Here is a 22,197-nt window from a genome sequence, read left to right as displayed (position 1 = left end):
TGTCTAGGATTTGCTTTACAATTATCTGAGGATGGAAGAGTATAGATTGAAACAAAAACTTAGAGCTAATGAAACTGGGTATTTTATTTTTGCACATCTTTGAAATTTTCCACAATAAAAGTCTGGGGCATAAAAAAAGGTTTGAGCATATGAAATAAAGTACCCAAGAGTAAGGCAATAAATTCTTTGTACTTCATAAAAAATATTCCACTTACTTTTTTTCCAGCTCTATTTTCCTTAAATTTCAATGTCTCATTTTATTAATTAAAAGGCAATGATTTTGATATATACTGTTCAGTAATGAAAAATCATTACTTATGCTCAGTACTGTGTTGAGCACCTGCATAAAGAAAATCATGACAATCTCCTTCCAATTTTTTAGGAGTTTGCAATCTTATAGTAAAATGGTAACAAACTATTATTTTTTGGACATCCAGATCTAACAAAATATATGTGTATAATTTTACTAAATATTTTCATCTAGAAAAGTAACAGAATTAGTACTTCATATGCTTACAAAAGGTATAAATTGATTGATTGATTGATCAGAGAGAGCACAAGCAGGGGGAGCAGCAGGCAGAGGGAGAAGGGAGAAGGGAGAAGCAGCCTCCCCACTGAGCAAGGAGCCCGATGCGGGACTGTCCTGGGATCATGACCTGAGCCAAAGGCAGATGCCTAACCGACTGAGCCACCCAGGCGTCCCAAGTAGAAATGTATTTTTAAATTAGGTGGGATATGAGACAGATTCACATAACCGTAGTAAAATGGTCCGTCTCAAAGCAGACCATCTGTCAATTTTCTTATTAATAATAGCCACCCAGGCAGCGAGCAAATGCAAGCTGCTCTCTCTCAGAGTAAGAAAGACAAATACTTCAGGTGCTGGTACCTGCAAGAGAAAGCTAAAATCTAAAACCCCCAAGAACCCTACACAATTCAAGCACAGAGGAAGAATACTGGGAGAATACTGGCAAAAGTAAAGTGAGTAATATTTATGTCTTGGAAATATGGAAAATCTCATTCCAAGGGAAGGCGAGAATTCTCCTGCATCCTAAGTAAGCCTCCTGGTTATACTCAACAAGGGGTTGCCAGTGTTCTTCAGTGAGTGGAAGGTGATCACTTCAAAGATTAGTAAGTATTACAAAAGGAAACAAAACCTAAATCAAGATACTTGTTTAATTCTCTTTTCTACCCTTTTTGTATTTAGAAAAAGTGTATGCTCCATAAATTCTTATGGATAGCAAGGACTTATACTAAGAGAAAATGGAAAGACATACATTTAAGAGAGGGCTTTTTCCAGATATGAAATGGAATTAATTGCAATTGCTCACCTAAACTTCAGGTTCAAAATAATCCTCAAATCTTTAATTTTCTTAAATACTGGTTTCAGCTTCCCTGATCCTGGTCTGTTTTAAACATATTTTCCCTAGTGCCCAGTATGTATGGCCAAATTTCTTCTAAAAGCTGACAAGTATATTTTTAAAATGTTAATTCCTTACATTTTGCTAACACCACATGGAGATCTGTGAGTTCTGTATGTGACATCTATCAGAAAATCCTTCCCCCTAATTATTTTATTTTTTAAAGATCTTATTTATTTATTTGACAGAGAGAGAGAACACAAGCAGGGGGAGCAGCAGAGGGAGAGGGAAAAGCAGACTCCCCGCTAAGCAGGGAGCCCGATGTGGGGCTTGATCCCAGGACCCCAGGACCATGACATGAGACGAAGGCAGACGCTTAACCGACTAAGCCACCCAGGTGCCCCAGTCCCCTAATTATTTTAAAGTTCATGTGAGTTTTTTGTTTTCCAACTCCAAACCTAGAAAGGACTTTTTATCTTGACATGTTGTTTGCCTTTTTTTTTTTTTTTTAAGATTTTTTATTTATTTGACAGAGAGAGGCACAGCGAGAGAGGGAACACAAGCAGGGGGAGTGGGAGAGGAAGAAGCAGGCTTCCCGCCAAGCAGGGAGCCTGATGCGGGGGCTCGATCCCAGCACCCTGGGATCACGAACTGAGCCACCCAGGCGCCCCAGTTGTTTGCCTTCTATTAGAAAGCTCATTTATAACACACTTCGCTCAGAGGTTACCCTAATTGTTCTTTGAAGAATTAATCTACAACACTGCAGACTTAACTACCTTCTCCTTATAAGTCAGCCCAGCACAACCAACACCACCATTTTTGCTTAGTAAAAGTGCACACATACTCATGTTGGTACAATAAGATACAACCATGTAATTTAATTACAAATAATATTTCTGTTGAAAGAACATGTAACTACCCCAAAAGCATTTTAACAAAAACTTAAATATTAAAAGCAACAAAAAAACAGTGTAATAATGAATGGAACAAATTTTTAAGAACAAAGCTATTCGGACAAGAAATACATGTTTTAGTTAGCAGACTGTGCTGTCAAACTGCTGATGTGGTTACCTTCATAAGAAGCTATGAGGGGACACCTGGGTGGCTCAGTTAGTTAAGCGTCTGCCTTCGGCTCAGGTCATAGTTCCAGAGTCCTGGGATCGAGTCCCGCATTGGGCTTCCTGCTAGGCGGGGAGTCTGCTTCTCCGTATCTCCTCTGCTCTTGTTCTCTCTCTCTCTCTCAAGTAAATAACAAACAAACTTCAAAAAAAAAAAAAAAGGCTATGAGGGTTCTTCTGTATTACCTGAAATATTGTTACTATGAATGTACAAGTATTACTTTTCAATTAAAAAAAAAACAGTGAGAAGCCTATCACAATGTGAATAGAACAGTCATATATAGATCTGGACCACACCTGTACATTCAAAATGTAAAAAATCAGGGTAATTCAATTTTTGATTTGGTACTGCCAATTAATTGATTATTTCTGTATGTTTGTATAAAACACCCCAAAATACCACTTCTTTCCCAGATAATTCATAATGTAGACTACTTTAGAAACAAAAGACTACCTCTAAAATTCAGAAATCCAGTATATCTATTCTTTTTTTTTTAATAAAGATTTTATTTATTTGAGAGAGAGAGAGGAGGAGCAGAGGGCAAGGGAGAAGGGCAACCTGACTCCATGATGAGTAGAGCCCAATGCGGGGCTTGCTCCCACAACCACAAGATCATGACCTGAGCTGAAACTAAGAGTCAAACACTTAACCGACTTGAGCCACCCAGGTACCCTAGCATTTCTATTCTTAAGACAACATTTTAAAAATGATTTAAAGTTTTGATTTATGCCACTACATTAACATGCCGTAATATCTACACATTATACTGCTTTATCTTTTTCATCCAAATGAATCAATGAAATCAATGAAAGAGAAGTCTAACAATGAAGTGATTATTTACTAATTAATCATTTATTATACCTATTATACACCTATCAGATTTTAGGAGACCTACAACTCACAACAGGTTGATACTAGTTAAATAGCTAGCATTTACCAAAATCTGAATCAGATTTTAAATCAAGAATTTTTTCAGCCTATGGCTTTAAACATTTATCTACAATAAATACTGAACTCAACTAATTCATATTTTGTATCAGAATAATTCATTTGTAACCCAATAAAGAATTCAGTAAAACAGCCATCCGGAGCTTTGTCTTTCAATAATCCTGTCTTTTTAAAAATCTGTCATCCACATCTAATCTTACTTTACCTTCCCATATTTTCACCAAATTCAAAAACCACAAGTTATAGTACAATATTTCTGTCATTGTATCAAATACAAGCCCACTCCCCTCTTAACAAGGGTTCAAATACTGAAGTGCAAAAACCCAACCAGTCTTATAAGTTCAATGCTATCTTAATCCTCTGGAAAATCAGCTGCAGCTAGACGTAAATTCAACTGCACTTCAGAACAGCGAAGAATTAACTATTCTCTACCGTCTGTTTCACAATGTTCCTATCTAGCTCTAAAATTCTCTGCTTAGGAAAGCTCAGAAACTTCTAAGAATTCAAAAGCATATAAATGTACCACCTGCCCTATTTTATAACTGCATGACCAGAGAGAAACACACTAGGCTAAGAGCCAGAAGGACAGAATTGAATGCACCCTGCTACTGACTGTCACTGGATAAATCCTACTAAGTCTTCTGTCCCGAACAACAAGTCTTGAGGTCTCAAACAACAAACAGTATTATCAGTAAGCACATATATCTTAACACGAGGGGAGAAAAGTCATCTTCAGAGACACTGGTCCTTACAAATGCAAATGAGTTGTTCATCTACTAACACCTTTAGGAAGGGTATCATTTTGTGGTGGTAACGGACAGTAAAAAGACAATGAGTTATACAATAACGACAAATCATCCTCAAACAAACACAGAGAGTATGAAAATTACCATAGCCTATACTTATAAATACTTTATGATACAGGAAGATCTTGTAGCAACAATGAACATTTTACAAAAGTAATTAAAAACTTTAATTTCTCCATCTTCCCATATTCTTTTTAAGCCACCTCATTAGTAAAACCAAGTTTCAGAGGCAAAGGGTAAGCCAAGTTTTTCTTCTTAAACATTTATCTCTGTCACTATGAATTTTTCTAACAATAAAAACTGTTATTTCTCTTTCTGGCACAACATAGAACAAATGAGCCCAGTCTTACAGACAGCATTTAGTCCAAGTAACCAAAAGTCCTTTAAAATAAAGGAGAACTGACCTCACCTGAATGTTTCCCCAAGCCTTGCCTGCAAATAGTAACATTGGCTTTACTGGAAATCCTAATTTAGGTGAAGGCTTCTATATCCCATTACTATTTTATGATCCAGTTAGCTTTCCCCAAGAGACTGAGTTGAAATTTTTTTTACTAAAACCAAATCAGATCCACAAAAATAGAATATCAATAAAAGGCAGTGTAACCAAACTAAAAAAAGAAGTATTATTAAAGTCAACATACCAAACATACCTGCCAAACATTCTTATTACAAAATGATACTGTGATTTATGATTAGCATTGCCAAAACCCTTAAGCATTTATGGACACCAGGTGAACTCCTAGCTAAATAATCTTAGCAGCATAAACAAACAGCCAAGAACTAAAATAATACTTTGGAATCAAATCACCTTACCTCACTAATTAAATAATATATATTTGTTAAGCATCTATTACTACATGCTAGACTGTGAGAAGGTATCCAGGCAGAGAAAGTCGATGTGAAGAGGTGCCAAGGCAGAAGGAAACAGCCTGTGAGAGCAGCTCTAACAAAATAGCACAGAAAAGTTTTGAGAAGGAGACAGAGATCAGACCATCCAGGATCGTAGTGGCCATTTTTAAACTGGGATGATGATATGACAGAGGATCATGGGACCAAGGACACTTTCTCTGGACAGCAATGATCTGAAACAGAATGAAAGCAGGTAGATTCCGTCTCAGTCTCCATCAACAAAGTGAGACTGGGGTACATTTGGTAAGTAATTAGCTCACTGGGCCAGGGGGTGATTCTAACATCTACCAAATCCCAGCAGCTACATATATTGCTCCACCCAGGCCTAAGGTGGAGGATACCTTCATAAATTACCTTTTACACATATAAAACCTACATATAATAAGTCCTTAATAAAGATAATGGTTTGCAGATGACACCATGTATATAAAAATTTTTTTTAATCCACTAAAAATACTATTTGAGCCAGTAAATTCAGCAACATTGCATGGTACATGGTAAATTCAGCAACATTACATGGTACAAGATTAACATTAAAAATGTATTTCTAGGGCGCCTGGGTGGCTCAGTTGGTTAAGCGACTGCCTTCAGCTCAGGTCATGATCCTGGAGTCCCTGGATCGAGTCCTGCATCGGGCTCCCCGCTCAGCAGTGAGTCTGCTTCTCCCTCTGACCCTACCCCCTCTCATGTGCTCTCTCTCTCTCTCTCTCTCTCTCTCTCAAATAAAAAAAAAAATGTATTTCTATACACTAGGAATGAATATGAAAATAATTTTAAAATCAACTCCATTTACAATTGAATTAAAAAGAATAAAACATCAGAAATAAATTTAACAAAAGAATTCCAAAACTTCTACTCTGAAAATTATAAAACATTGTTGGAAGGAATTAAAGATCTAAATAAATGGAAGGATATCCCATGTTCATGGATCAGAAAATTTAACACTGTTAACATGGCAATACTCCCCAAACTAATCTACTGATTCAATACAATATCTATCAAAATCCCAGCTGCCTTTTCTGCAGAAACTGATAAGCTAATTCTAAATTTCATAAGGAAATGTAAGGGACACAGAGAAGACAAAATAATCAAAAAAAAAAACAAAAACAAAGTTGGAGGACACACACTTCCTGATTTCAAAACTTACTACAAAGCTATAATAATCAAGACAGTGTGGCACTGGCATAGTAACAGATATAAAGACCAATGGAATAGAATTGAGAAGCCAGAAATACACTGTCACATTTACAGTTGGGTAATTTTACACAGAGTAAGGGGTGGCAGGGACAAGACAATTCAATTGGAAAATATCTTTTTCAACAAATGGTGCAGGAACAACAGGATATTCAACATGCAAAAAAATGAAGTTGTATCTCCACCTTATACCATACACAAAAACTAACTTAAAATGATGACAGACCTAATATGTGACCAACCTAACTGTATGGGCTAAAAACCATAAAACTCTTTTTTTTTTAATTTTTTATTGTTATGTTAATCACCATACATTACATCATTAGTTTTTGATGTAGTGTTGCATGATTCATTGTTGTGCATAACACCCAGTGAAAACCATAAAACTCTTAGAATAAAATATAAGATTAAATTTTTGTGGCCTTAAGAACAAGAACAAAGTCGCAGTACTGACACTATCTAACTTACTATGAAGTTGCAATAATCAAGGCAGTGGGTATTGGAGAAAACAATGGACAAACTAGATCAAAGGAACAGAATAAAGAGACCAGAAACAGATCTGCATAAATGAAGTCCAATAATCTTTGATAAAGGAGCAAAGGTAATACAACAGAGTAAAAACAGTCTTTTCAACAAATAGTGCCTGAACAAATGGACACCCAATGCAAAAAAAAAAAAAAAAAAAAGAATCTAGACACAGACCTTACACCCTTCACAAAAATTACTCAAAATGGTCACAGACCTAAATGTAAAACACAAAACTAAAATTCCTAGAATGTAGAAGAAAATCTAGATGACCACAGATTTGACAATGACTTTTTAGATACAATACCAAAGTCATGATCCATGATAGAAAGAACCAATAAGCTGAATTTCATTAAAATTAAGAAGTTCTGCTCTGTAAAGGACAATATTAACAGAATAAGCTGAACACTAGTAGAATATATTTGCAAAAGATATTTCTGGAAAAAGACTATTATACAAACTACACAAAGAACTCTTAAAGTTCTACAATAAGAAAACAAACAACCCAGTTAAAAAATGGGCCAAAGACCTTAACAGACACCTCACCAAAGATATACAAACGGCAATAAGCACATGAAAAGATGCTCCACCTCATATATCATCAAGTAAATGCAAATTAAAACAACAATAAGATACCACTACACACCTACCAGATTGGCCAAAATCTGAACATTGACAACACCAAATGCGAACAAGGATGTGGAGCTGAAAGAACACTCATTCACTGCCAGTGGGAGCGCAAAATGCTGCAGCCACTTTGGAAGACAGTTTGGCAGTTTCTTAAAAAACTAAACCTATTCTTACATATGATCCAGCAATTATGTTCCTGGGTATTTACCTAAAGGAGTTAAATATTTGTGTCAACACAAAAACCTACACACAGCTGTATAGTCACAACTGACAAAACTTAGAAGCAACCAAGATGTCCTCTGATAGATGAATAGGTAAGTAAACTGTCATCTAGACAATAAAATATTATTCGCAATGAAGAGACATGGAATCTTCAATGCATATTGCTAAGTGAAAGTCAATGTGAAAAGGCCACATACTGTAGTATTCCAATTACATGACATTCTGGAAAAGGAGAAACTACTGACATAGTAAATGATCAGTGGCTGACAAGGGTTTGGGGAGAGGTAGGGATGAATAGGTGGAACAAAGAGGATTTTTAGGGCAGTGAAACTACTCAGTGATGGTGGATACATGTCATTATACATTTTTCAAAACCCACAGAACACCCAGAGTGAATTCTAATTTAAACCATGGACTTTGAGTGACAATGATGTGTCACTTGAAGGTTCAACAATGATAACAAATGCACAACTCTGGGGGGGATATTGATAATGGGAGACTGTGCATGTGTGGGGGAAGGGAGGATATAGGAAATTTCTGTACCTTCTGCTCAATATTGCTATGAATCTAAAATTGCTCTAAAAAAGTCTATTTCTAAAAAAAACCTTTCTGACCTTGGGTTATGCAAAGCCATCTTATATCAGAAGCACAAACAAAAGAAAAAAAATTAAAAATTTCTGTTTCATAGGCCATCATCAGTAAAGTAAAAAGTCAACGCACAGAATGGTAGAAAATATTTGAAAATCATACATCTGCCAAGGGGTTTGTTTTATATATTTATAATATATACAGGGCTCTTACAACGCAAAAATTTAAAAAAAAAAGAATCTAGACTCTTTAACTAAATAAATAACTCAATTTAAAAATGGACAAGGGAGGGGCGCCTGGGTAGCTAAGTCAATTAAGCCTCTGCCCTTGGCTCAGGTCATGATCTCCGGGTCCTGGGATCAAGCCCCGTGTCGGGCTCCCTGCTCAGTGGGAGTCTGCTTCTCCCTTTCCCTCTGCCCCTCTCCCTGACCCCGCTTGTGCTCTCTCGCTCTCACATAAATCTTTAAAAATAAAAAAAATAAATAAAAATGGACAAAGGACCTCAACAGTCACTTCTCTAAAGAAGATACAAAAATGGTCCATAACCACATGAAATGATGCTCAACAGCATTTACCATTAGGGAAGGCAAATCTAAGGCACAATGAGATACCACTTTGTATGAAACAGGATGGTTATAAACAAACAAACAAAAAAAACCAGGTAAGTGTTGGTGAGGATGCAAACAAAATGGAATACCTGTACATTACAATGTTAATGCAAAATAGTGCAGGTACTGTGGAAAACAGTCTGACAGTTTCTCAAAATGTTAAATATATAGTTACCATATGACCCAGCAATCCACTCCTACAGATACACCCAAGAGAAATGGGAACATACATCCACAAGTATGGAAAAACTTGTATAAAGATGTTCACAGCAGCATTATTCTATATTGACAATTGTTTTTAAAAAATGGAAAGAACTGGTGTGACTGGGTGGCTTAGTCGGTTAAGCATCTACCTTTAGCTTGGGTCATGATCCTGGGGTTCTGGGATCAAGCCCCATGTCAGGCTCCTGGGGAGTCTGCTTCTCCCTCTCCCTCTGCCCTCCCCCCACCCCTGCTCATGCTCTTTCTCTAGCTCATGCTGTCTCTCTCATATGAATAAATAAAATCTTAAAAAATAAATAAAAAAATGGAAAGAACTCAAATGAACAACAACTGATCAGCAGATGAACTGGGAAATAAAACATGGTATTATCCACACAGTGGAGTATTACTTGGCAACAAAAAGGACTGGAATGCCAATACATGCTACAACTTGAATAAACCTCAAAAACATGACACATAAAAGTGACCAAAAAAACCCACATATTGTATGATTCTATTTAAATAAAACATCCAACATAGAAAAATCTATAGAGACAGAAAGTGGATTAGTAGTTGCCATTGAAAGGGGGAGGAGGTGGGGGGAAGTAGGGTGGGAATGTTAAAGGGTATGGCATTTCTTTTTGGGATGATAAATATTCCCTAAAATCAATGGTGGTTGTATAACTCTTGAGTAAACTTTAAAGAAAAAATTTAATTGTACATTTTAAATGTGTGACTTGTGGGGCACTGGGGTGGCTCAGTCAGTTAGGCATCCGACTCTTGATCTCGGCTCAGGTCATGATCTCAGGTTTGTGAGACTGATCCTGCGTCAGGCTCCACACTGGGCGTGGAGCCTGCTTGAGACTCTCTCTCCCTTTCCCCCTATCCTCCACCCCCATAGTCACGTGCACTCTCTCTAAAAAAACAAATAAATAAATGTGTGGCTTGTATGGTTTGTGAATTATGTCACAATGCCTTAAAAAAAAATACCATAGTATTTAATTCAAAATTTATGCTATGTCAACATGTATCTTTTGTTTATCAATGCCAAACATAAGTTTCCGAACATGAATCATCAATTAAGGACACAGCTGTTTTAATGAAAAGATGTAAGGTACCAAGCAGACATTTTAGATGACTTACAAACGTGAGTAAAATCTTAATCTTCCGTATAGGACAATTCCCCACTTCTTTCTTCTTTGTGAAGGAAACCTGATGTATAATGAGGAGTATTTACTACCCTAAGTGGATTAAAAAATAGAAGACCTAAGATTAAAAATTCAAAAGACTACAGTGTGGTGATGTTTACTCCAATTAGATAACATTTCCATTACTTTTATGCAGTTCAATGCTACACATTTAGGTGTGGATACATGTTTTGGTGGTTAGGTCAGAGAACTTTCAGGCTATCAAGCCCTCTTTTGTTTTCCATTCCAATATGTTGGTTACTTACCACCTTAGTGTAGGGCAAGGCTAGTCAACCAAAGCTGATATGAAGAGAGAGAAAAGGCATCATTCCCTCTTTCAAGGAACTTAAAAATCCAACTCAGGCTGAGCTGCGGACCACAATGTTAATACTAATCACTGTCTGATCTCTCACAAGAACTGTCTAGCGTGGGCAGTTGTGTAATCTTTATATATAAAGATCATGCTACCAGCCTGTCAGAACAATGATTTTGCATTAATGGTAACATTCACACAGACACTTTTCCCCAGCCCAGATAATGACCAAAATCTGCTAAAGACAACCGACCAGGGTAGGAAGTACAGTTCTACCCATGGCAAAAGCAAAGTTTCTTTAACCGATAAAAAGATTAAACCCACATGGTCTTAATGCTGTCTGATATGAACAAAAAAATCCTGCCATCAAAATTAAAATGTATAGAATGGCCTTCAAGAATTCATATTAGATATTAAAAAACCAAAACTCTCCAAACAATTGTAATTTCTTGAGTATTCACTACACACTTAAACCTAATACACGGGAAAAACATGTATTTAGTGGGCAGCTCTTTTACCATCTTCCCATCAGCATCATTTTGCAAATAATATAATCTTAAACTCTATGCTTCAGAGTACAGTCCAGGACTACCTTGTAAGTAGTAGCATTCATTAAGAATTTATTGAACTGATAACCTAGATAGTTCATGGAATTTAGAAATCAATGGATATATTTCTTTATAAATAATTAAATAATTTAAAAGGAAATAATTTTCTAGTGAGAAATACGGCATTTAAAGTAATTAAGTCAGACCTGCCCAACAGACACCAACATAAATGATGTAACATACTGAGCCAAAGAGGCACCAAAGGACGCAGCTCCTTGGCATGTAAGGTTCAACTTTTAAGTTGCCTATGGCCTTAAATTACTAAGCAGTTAAGATCAAAGATTTAAAAAGTATGTAAGTTTCCTCTTGGGGAGACTTTTTTCTAATGCTCAATCCATTCCTCCCTGCTCCTGCAAGGATTTAAACTACAAAAAGTAGTAAGTGAAAAATCTGTGGGCTTAGAAAGAGAAAATAAAACTGCACAGCCTTGCTCAGAGAGGAGCAAACAACTCAGTGGGCCTTCCCTGTTTGTTCTCCAACCACCTGCAGGTTGACATCAGAAAAGCAGTTTTGTTACCTTTCTCCTATAGCCAAAGGCCCTACTGGCTATGATGGTTCAAAGTACTATAGTATGTATAATGGGATAATAACTGTAAGTAATACAGTGGGATATCACAGGCAAGAAAACAGATAAGAACTACCAAGTTTAAAAGTTCAACTACTAAATATTTTTCAAAATATTACAGTATAGGTTAATACATAATTCAGAAGAACAATTATGACTTAGGACTGAAGGGACTACTCCCAACATAACCATTCCTTCCAATGGCCTGAAGTCAAATTCTTCTTGCTGGTTTCTCCTGGATACGTTCCTTGTAAAGCAGAAATATCCCTGGAAGGATAATACATAAACTACTTCATATACTGATTAATGACTTTATAGACTGATCTTTCTTTTAAAGTGTACAATAACAGGTATAAACAGAGAACAGTTTGAGGAAAAACTAAAAAAAAAAAAAAAGAGGACTGAAGAAGAAACTTCACAATGGCTTTACATATTTTTTCATACACACACTTGAAAATTCCATCAGATGCTGATTTCTACCACTTTGCTCTTCTACTTTTGAACAAACCTGGGCAAAGCTGATCAAACCAGCATTTAATAGCTAAGAATCTTGGATCATGATGGTAGGCATGCCATACATCCTAAAGCTTACTATCTTCCTCACTACCTCAACTGCATCCTGGGCTATCTAAACATCCATACCACTGGCCTATCTAGCACTACAACATCGTATTTTCTTGTCTCAATTCTGATTTCTTCCCCTTGGGTAATAAACAGGTTCATTTCTCCGAAGCATAAAGTACAAAACTAAACCAAACCTTCAATTGTCTCAAACTGCTACTCCATTTCTCACAGTTCATGGTCCTCAAAATACTGACACTTTCTACTTCAATTACCAATCACTACTCAATCACTGAAATGGCTTTTGTGCAATATGCTGCCCACCTGGTACTCAAATAAACAGATCTCCACATGACTATCTGTGCCCTGATACCCAATCTACATCTTCCTTATCAGTAACAGAGCATGTCTACTACCTTTATTTTTTGAAACACTCATCTATCTTTGCTTCCCAGACTCCCTTGCCTGGTTATTCCCTCTGCTTGTCTGAACTGCCCTGCTCAATCTCTTTTGCTTTCTCCTGGTTCTTACTATTGCTGAACCCAAAGATTCTACCACTGACCTTCTCTGCTTCTCTATGAATGATCTTTCTCACTCCCTTTACTTCAATGGCCCCATAAAAGGAGTATCTCCCAAAACTTTATCTTTACCCTTAATTTCCCTCTATAACATTCTACGACAGTAGGCAGTTGACCTGTACCACACAATTTCTAACCCTTGGCATGACTGATATTTCTAAAGCCTTGAGACTTAATTCACATACTACACAATTTACTCATTGATGGTACAATTCAGTGGTTTTTAGTATATTCAGACTAATGCAACCATCACCATGATATAATTTTAGAACATTCTCATCACCCAAAAAGCCCCATGCACTTAAGCCATCACCTCCTCTTTCCTTCCAACCGTCCCAGCCCTAGGTAACCACTAATCTGGAATTTTACAACGTGGTCTTCTGTGAATGACTTCTTGCACTCAGGATGTATGATATTTCCAAGGTGTATCCATATTGTTGCATGTATCAGTATTCCTTTTTATTGATGAATAATAGTCTATAATGTGGGTAAAACCCCATGTACCCATTTATCAGTTGATGGCTACTTGGGTCATTTCCACTTTTTGCCTATTATAAATTATACTGTTAAGTACCTTCATATAAAAGTTTTTGTGTGGATCACTGACATTTTGGGCACAGTAACTGCTTCTTGTAGGAGCTGTCCTGTGCATTGTAGATGTCTAGAAGTAACCCTGGCCTCTACCCACCAGTTGCCAGTAACACTCCCTGAGAAGTGATAACCAAATACGTCTCCAGACATTGCCAAATGTCTCAAGTGTGCAAAATCACCCCAACTGAGAACCACTGCTGTAGAGTTATGATTTCTTCAGTGAAACTCTATATATGTACATTAATCTTCACCTAAAATCACTGCAAAACAAATTATTATTTACTCTTAAATATTAATAAATATCTAAATATTCAATTCATGTATTCTTTTCATAAAACCTCTCTGCACATCCTAGCTTCACTGCTGAGTTAGCTTCAACTGGCTTTCTTGATAACATTTTTATAGTCATAATTTACATACTTCTCTGTAAGAAATTTCCAAAAGCTTCAGCAGCCAACTATACAAAATTTCCTTCCAGGCAATCTAATGTATATTTTGGTCCACAATCATATCCTTTATCAACAACTATCTATGTAAATACAAATTTGGAGGCTCAGCATGCATACTTAACCTTACAGATCATTGATTTATATGAATAATTTCTCCTATCAATCCTTTTGTATTCCAATTAAAAACTGATGTTAGGGCAATTAAGTTACATATTAACAGATACAGCAATCATTCACCACCATGACATATCTCAGGAACTTCCTACTCCTCCAGCCTCTTCTATCTTTCTAATCAATAGTCAATTATCTGTTGGGATAACTGGAAATCCACATGCAAAAGAATTAAGCCTGATCACCATCTCACATCATACATAAAACTTAATTCAAACAGATCAAAGTCTTCAATATGAAGAGTCTACATTTAAGAAGCCAGTCTTACAAGACACAGGCATAAATCTTCATGACCTTGGATCGGGCAATGATTTCTGAGATACAACAACAACAAAAAAATAATTGGACATCATCAAAATTCAAATTTTCTCTTTCAAAGGACATCATAAAGAAGTAAAATATGACTCAGGGAAATGGAGGAAATATTTGAAAATCATGTATCTGTTAAGGGACCTGTATCCAGAACATATATAGAACTATTACAACTCAATTTTAAACAGACAAACCATTAAAAAATAGACAATGGATCTCAACAGGCATTTTTCCAAAGAAGATACATAAATGGCCCACAACCACATAAAAAGATGTTTAATACATTAACCACCAAGGTAATGCAAATCAAAATCACAATGAGATACCACTTCAAATGAAATACAATGGCTATAAACAGACAAATAACAAGTGTTGGCCAGGATGTGGAGAAATTGGAAACCTCATATAATGTTGGTGGGAATGTAAAATGGTACAGCTACTTTAGAAAACAGGTTGGCAACTCCTCAAAAGATTAAACACAGAGTTTCCACATGATCCAGCAATTCTACTCCTAGGTATATCCCAGAGAAATGAAAATGTTAAGTCCAAACATGAACTTATAACGAATCAATTGATCCATGAATAACTAGAAATCTGGTATATCCTTACAACAGAAAATTATGTGTATGTAGAGACAGAAAGAAAGAAAAAGAAAAGGAAAAAGAAAGGACAAAATGTTTTCAACTGGTGAATCTTGGTATTAGGACATCCGCCCAATTCTTTGAATTACTCTTGTAGTATCTCTGTATGTTTAAAATTACATCAAAATAAAAAGATGCAAAATAGAGAGCACATTACAAAAAATTATGACTAGGGATTAATACCGGCAATTTAACACAGCCTCATTTAACATGATACCATTCTAAATGATCCAATATATTTGATACAAAACACACATTCTACAAGGTCTACTAGCTATTCTTCTAACTTAAAAGATAAATCATTTTTTAAAAAGCCAACCACTTTATATTAACTAAGTTAAATTTGATCTGTAGGCTCTCTTCAAGGTACAAAGCTAAATAATTATCCAATTCCCTTCCCAATAATTAAATAGATCACCAAAGAATTGCCAAAACTAGAAATTATATCAGAATCGGGTTCCTTGAAATTGACTCCCTTAATTAGCACTAACAGTGTAGCTTAGTTTAATTCCATTGCCATGCTCTTTCTCCTACATTTAAAGCTAATCCACTTAAAGGAAGGAGTACTTCACTGGAGTTCAGGGGGCGAACAAATGGCTACTACGCAAACATCTATGGTTAGATATGAATTCATCTGTAAGTCATGAAGTAGAATATCTGAAGGTCAAGATCAAGATCTACTTTTCTTTAAACAAGGAATTATTTCCTTTGGGAACACTGTAGCCTGCAAATGACAGGTTTTCCAAAGCTTTATCTAAATACTTTGCGAAAATATTTTATGTGTGTGTATCTTTAGACAAACTTTGTTTCCAAACTCCCACAGCACTGTTTCCCTTTACAAAACAGTCACTCTTCAGCCAACTACATTTCCCCCTAAAACAGAGACTTTAAAATTGGCTCCAATATATGCAGTGTAACTTTTGTTGATTTTCCCTACATATGTAATTAATGTTTTGATAACTCCATATGGCCTGCTACTTTTTAAATCTGTCTCAAAGTTTTTCAACATCTTTCTTTTTACTAACAAAAACTGGAGCAAAAATTATATTGCAACACTCAAAGGGGAAATTTTTTAAAAAACAAACCTAAGAAAATATGTGCCTTTTAACAACCAAAGAGAATATACTGAAGACATAAAATTAGTAACGAGTAGAAAGATGATCAGAGAGCAAGGATAAAAGCAGAAAGTGATTAACATCCCTTTTGTAAGCTCTGCCCCACAGAGCAGGAGCTCACCATGACTGCCTTGGGGAAAGAAAACTGGAGAACTCAACTGAGTCAGAGACTCAATACCCTGTACAGCTTTTCACAGTTTTCTACTACATGAGTGTATTAACTTGAAAATGGAAGAAAATATTGTACCTAACCCCACTCAGCCCCTTTAAAATCCCACAATTTTACCAGCCAAAAACAGTAGGTAATTTCTAGTATGTGAACGTAGCAAACCTTGGCTCTGTTGAAGCAAAGATGAGTCTCATCTTAAATCTCTGGTATGGCTGAATATGTATTTCCTATATGCTTGTCATCTGTCTTTTTCTCCTAAATAGACTCCCTAAGCCCCCAGACCCAGGCCCCCAAGAAAAGACTGATTAAAGACATGTACAACAAGTGAAATTAAATTTCCTATATATTAGATCAAGAAAAAAGCATAACACAGACAGCTGATGAGCTTCTTTATTCAAGTAAACTATTAAAAGTTCAATAAATAGTAGCTAACTCCTGAGTGTTTTAAATGTACTGCTACATTTAATTCACTCAACAATCCATATCCCCATTTTATATTTGGAAAAACTGAGACTCAGTGATGTTAAGTAATCTGCCTAACATCAGCTAAGAATTGAACCTAGATTTGTCTGATTCAACTATGATAAAGATGAAGAGACACTAGATAGTACTGCTTTCAATCTATCAATAGGCAACAAATGTTCTAGAAAGCAAATCATAAACCTTAAACTAAAAAATATAAATTTTTCAACTTTAATAACTGATTTATAAAAAACAGACATATGTACCTACAATGTAACCCACTTAAACTTATTTTGTATAAGCTAATTAGCTAGAAATAAAAGTTTTATATTTTTATATTAAAAAAGGTCTTCAAAGAATAAACATACTACTACCTTACTATCTACACTTGAACAGTATCTGCATCCATAAAGATCAAATTAGAGAATGCCAAATTAGTCTTAAGGAAAGTCAGCCAAAAAATCCAATGTAATCACATGTCACATGGAGGAAATGATTCAGTTTCTTGAATTCACTTCCCACCTTCTTCCTTTTCCTTCCTAAGGAACACTGCTATTCCTTAGTTAGCAATAGCCACCTTATCCACTAAATGCTTCCGTTTATTTGACTCTCTTCTACAAGGTTGTAAATGAAATTTTAAATCCTGTAAGTAGTCCACTACATTGTGTATTATAAAATGAAAAAAACATTAAATTCCATTTCTAAAAAAACTTATTTTCTTTCAACAACATGCTTCACAAACCTGCAGAGATGAAGTACTTTTAGCCATAATTAAGTCATCTATGAAAATTACCACAAATAAACTCTTCAGTTGTTAAAGGATATAATTTGGAGGAAGAAAGTTCCAGCTCAAGACTTGATTGGCGAGTGCAAGGTAACGCTGAAATACCGAAGACATCTGAGCATTGAGGTTTTCCCGCCTGCTGAACTCCTGAAGAACTTCAACTGTTAACATGAAGATTTGACGAAGGTCTTCTTCCTGTAATAAATAAATCACACGTATTTTTCAATCAAAAGCTTATTCAAAATGTATTCCCATTTAAGAACCATAAAATGAAACAAAAACCTTAAAATATTCAATGGAAAAACACTACCTCTTTAAGAACATTTTCCATTTTTAGGCCTGCTCATAATTTATATCACAAGTATGCTTTCAAGTGACACCAGTTTGAATGCATCTACTGTAATATAAATGCTACTCCGTAAAGAAGTTGAGTCTTTGACAACTACTACAGAGCTGGAGGAGTCAGTTGCTTTAGTGCAGAGTCCTCGGATTTAAGCCAATGCCTTCACATAACTTTACTTCAGAGCCAAACAATACATATGAGACAAAGAGCCCACACCATCTGCAATAACATTTTAAATACATGGCCCTCGTTGGCATTCTGCCAGGCCTATTTTAAGGCCAGCAAAGTCCCACCAATTGAATTAGTTACATCTAAACGCAATAAGAACAAAATAAATAATCTAAGGATCTTTGGAGTGGTATTTCCTTTTTGTTTAAAGACTAGAATTAAACAAGAAGGCTAAAACTGTCAGCTATGTTCACCAAATCTTTATCCTATCTTTTATCCTTTACTAAATGCTATGAAATCACAACACAAATCTTCAAGTACAGGTCACATTCAGCTAGATAAAATAAATGTTCTCACTCTATTAGGAACAGATTGTGTAAAAAGTAAACAATCTAATAAAACATAAAAAAACCAATACCTGAAAAACTCTTTTGCAGTTACCATGGAATTCCATACTGAGTCCAATGTTGCTAGTTTTACTTGAACTTGAGAATTCACTCAATAGTGCAGTTAGAATAGAACAGGCCAGGGTTTGCTGTAATTATTTGATAAGAAACAACTGTAAGGCATGTTTTTTCCAATGCTTTGTTTCAGTACAGTATTTGTTCAAAGAACATTTTCTATCTTTAGATCTTCGATTATATCTTTAGATCTTCCGTTATACCTTTAGATCTTATACCTACCAGTCAGAAAACTAGATACGACAAAGTAAAGATTAGCTCTCCTTTCTAAGTAGCCTACTAATTACAAATAGTACTTCCTCAATTTCAGCTATACAAATCCAACTGACTTGAACTCAGGACATGCATCTATTCAATCATAGAGTGCAAACAACATTTCAAGATAACCAATGTTGAATGTATTATTTCATTTACTTCACACAACAATCCATATCCCCATTTTACATTTGAACAAGTGAGATTTGGAGAGGGTAAGTAATTCAGGCCAGCTGAGAGCTGAACTCAGGTCTGTCTGACTGACTCTATGTTCTCATGTTTATAAAGTGTATTTCGAAAGCAGATGAAAAGTGAAACAGATTATACAGCATCCAAAACATTAACGGGGTAATTCTCAAAAGTTTTTTAAATTGAAAATGAAGATTTCCTTCTTAATGGTTCTATCCAACAGGCTCCTAACATCAACTTACTGCTATTACTTATAGACTATTTAGAGTCAAGGTGCCAAGGATGGAGAGGATACAAATTATTTTGGCAAGTTTCCAGGGGTTAAACAGAAATATGCACACTACCTCTGAACAACCGAAAGATTAAAGTCAAGATGATACTATTTATGCAAGCTTATACAACAGCTGAACAGTCATACCCACCCACCAACTGCAACATCTTTGTTCAGAAATGCTTCTGATGTCAGTACCTTGACCTTACAGATGCTTATCTTGGCAAATCTGAGCAAATATACATAAAATTAAATTCCTAAAGAATGGCATGAGTTGATATTTGCTGAAGCTGAATGATGGTTACATGGATGACCAATATACTGTATGTCTATTATTGCATATGTCTGAATCTTTCCTCTGAAAACTGTAAAAAGAGAATTAAATTCATATTTGCCTCTTAATCTCAATTAAAATAAGCATGGCTGTATAATTAATATTTATGGATGACATACCAGCCCATACATTCAAGCATTTTCTTAGACTTTGCCACACCAGGAAGCCCTAACAATAGAGAATACACGCAAATTCCTTCAGGAATCTGGGGGTATAGACCAAGCTGCCTTCAACAATAGTAAAAGTACTCTTAATATTCCTGGTTTAGTTTAAACACACACACATAAACAAAGAAACTCACACACACACTCACACACACACTCACTCTTTGTAACTTTACTTTAAAATATACATTTCTTTTAATACAAAAATGTCCCCAAATCAACAAGAGAATTGTACAAGTTTAACTACCTTTGCATGGCCCCAGGCACATGGAGGAAGAAACCTGGTCTGAGAAACCAAGCACTAAAGAGCCTCTTATAGAGAAAAGTCTGTTGTATAGTCAATTCATTTTACACATTAACAGAATCTTAGAAACTCACTAGTATAATCCCTTCATCTTTTTAGTTAAGAAAATTGTATTTTAAAAAATAGCTTTCTTTTGAAATGGTGATTAACGATTAAAGTGCCAACAATTGAAACTTCACAGATACATTTAAATAACACTGGGACCAACTATGAATGTAGTTTTTAAATATACCTAGGCTTTAGTGGAGAAAGTAGGCATTAAATCCAAATTAATAAAATTCAAAGCAAAAAGTCAGCACACAGAGATCTAACATAATGTATTACAAGATCCTCTGATTCTGGAAACATTTTATAGCATCCCATATTTTATGTCTTTTAACCTTGGTTTTTCTCTCATCCTTTCTAAATAAGACTTCAGTGAATAGAACATTATGAACCCAGAAGCTCTCATTAAACACAAATTTATCATTCTTACAAATAATTAACTATAAAAATTTACACAAATAATTTACGAATTCCCACAAACTACCAATGTCAACCTCTATTCACCACAAAATGGCCTATTTTAAAACTATGACCACATTCAAATTTTCAATAACAACTCTAATTAATGAAACAACCTGTACTCACAATGAAGCTTTATTTTTATATGAAATAAACATTTCCTAAGAGTACATGCATGTAAAAAAAAAAAAAAGAGTACATGCATGTGTTTGAAGTCAAGATATGAAAAAATGAGTGAAGGAGAAGGGAAAGAACAATGAAAAATGACTTTCTGAGGTTAATGCTGCTTAGAAAAAGGAAGGATTTCTATCATTTTTTTTTTTTAAGTAGGCGCCAGGCCCAGCGTGGAGGCCAATGGGGAGCCTGAACTCACGACCCTGAGACCAAAACCTGAACTGACATCAAGAGTCAGACACTTAACCAAGCCACCCAGGCTCCCCAAAAAGAACTTTTAAAAATAAAAGTCTCCTTTAACTACAAACCTCATCAGACAAACAAGGAGCCCTCGGGGATGGGATGGTTTGGTGAGCAGCAATGAAGATTACCTCTCCAAAACAGCAAACTTTCACATTTAAGTAAAATTCACCCATAAAGGAAAGTACCTTCCTAACACGTGATAATTAAGAACAAAACAGTCTTATCATAGACTCAGTTGTCCAAATATAAGAATATTTTGTTCATACCTTTGTCCTATAAAAATAATGTATCTTAACCTTAGAAAAACTAGAAAGTACAGAAAAGCACAAAGAAAACTGCCCACAATCCTACCATACAGAGGTTATTACTCTTAACATCTGTTCACAGTTTTCTAATTTTAATACATAGGTATACATCATTTATATATCACTATCACCTGTATTTTATATTCTTTTTTCCACTTTATACTTATGAAATAAAAAGACGAATTTTTTAAAGTAAGTTCTTTTCAAATTACTGCTAAAAGACCTAAGAAATACATAAAAATATATTATACAGGGCGCATGGGTGGCTCAGTTGGTGAGGCGACTGCCTTCGGCTCAGGTCATGATCCTGGAGTCTCAGGATCGAGTCCTGCATCAGGCTCCCTGCTCGGCAGGGAGTCTGCTTCTCCCTCTGACCCTCCCCCCTCTCATGTGCTCTCTCTCTCTCATTCTTTCTCTCAAATAAATAAATAAAATCTTTAAAAATATATATATTATACAGCATGGTTACAAGTATTATCAGAAACCTAATATTCTTATGTTAACCTACCTAAAACTACCAGCTTTCAAAGAACTACAATTCAGTAAGATAGTCTCATCATTAAAAGATATCAGTTTAATTGCTCCTTAATTTGAAAGCCCTGTAAGGATTTGAGATTAACATTATAAACATTCAATATACCATACCACTAGGGTTCAAAGATGCCAAATTAATACAAATTCCTCAAGAATGATGAATAATTAAGCACTGATTGTAGAGCAAGAGAGCAAAGCACTTCTACACATATTCAACACAGTATTTCTCCCTATTCACAGATCACATATCACATTGCATCCAGGACTTATTTCCTAATATGTTTACTCATTTTCAGTATTTGGTTATCAATTAAATCTCATTAAAATCAAGTTA

The 22,197-nt window shown here is 35.4% G+C and overlaps 1 protein-coding gene across 4 annotated transcripts in view; it reads right to left on the bottom strand.

Annotated features, from left to right (window-relative positions):
* The window catches only part of XPO4 (exportin 4), a 117,290-nt gene that overhangs the window by 48,525 nt on the left and 46,568 nt on the right, over positions 1-22,197 (bottom strand). For all 4 annotated transcript variants that reach the window (XM_027590102.1, XM_027590103.1, XM_027590100.1 and 1 more), the window contains 2 exons: positions 18,544-18,660; positions 17,656-17,809 (listed from right to left, as the gene is read on the bottom strand). In XM_027590102.1, coding sequence (XP_027445903.1) covers positions 17,656-17,809; positions 18,544-18,660 — 271 coding nt within the window. The remainder of the gene's footprint in view (positions 1-17,655; positions 17,810-18,543; positions 18,661-22,197) is intronic.

The sequence above is a fragment of the Zalophus californianus genome, chromosome 3, assembly GCF_009762305.2.
Source record: "Zalophus californianus isolate mZalCal1 chromosome 3, mZalCal1.pri.v2, whole genome shotgun sequence".
Lineage (NCBI taxonomy): Eukaryota > Metazoa > Chordata > Mammalia > Carnivora > Otariidae > Zalophus > Zalophus californianus.
This window is presented reverse-complemented; position numbering and strand designations above follow the sequence as displayed.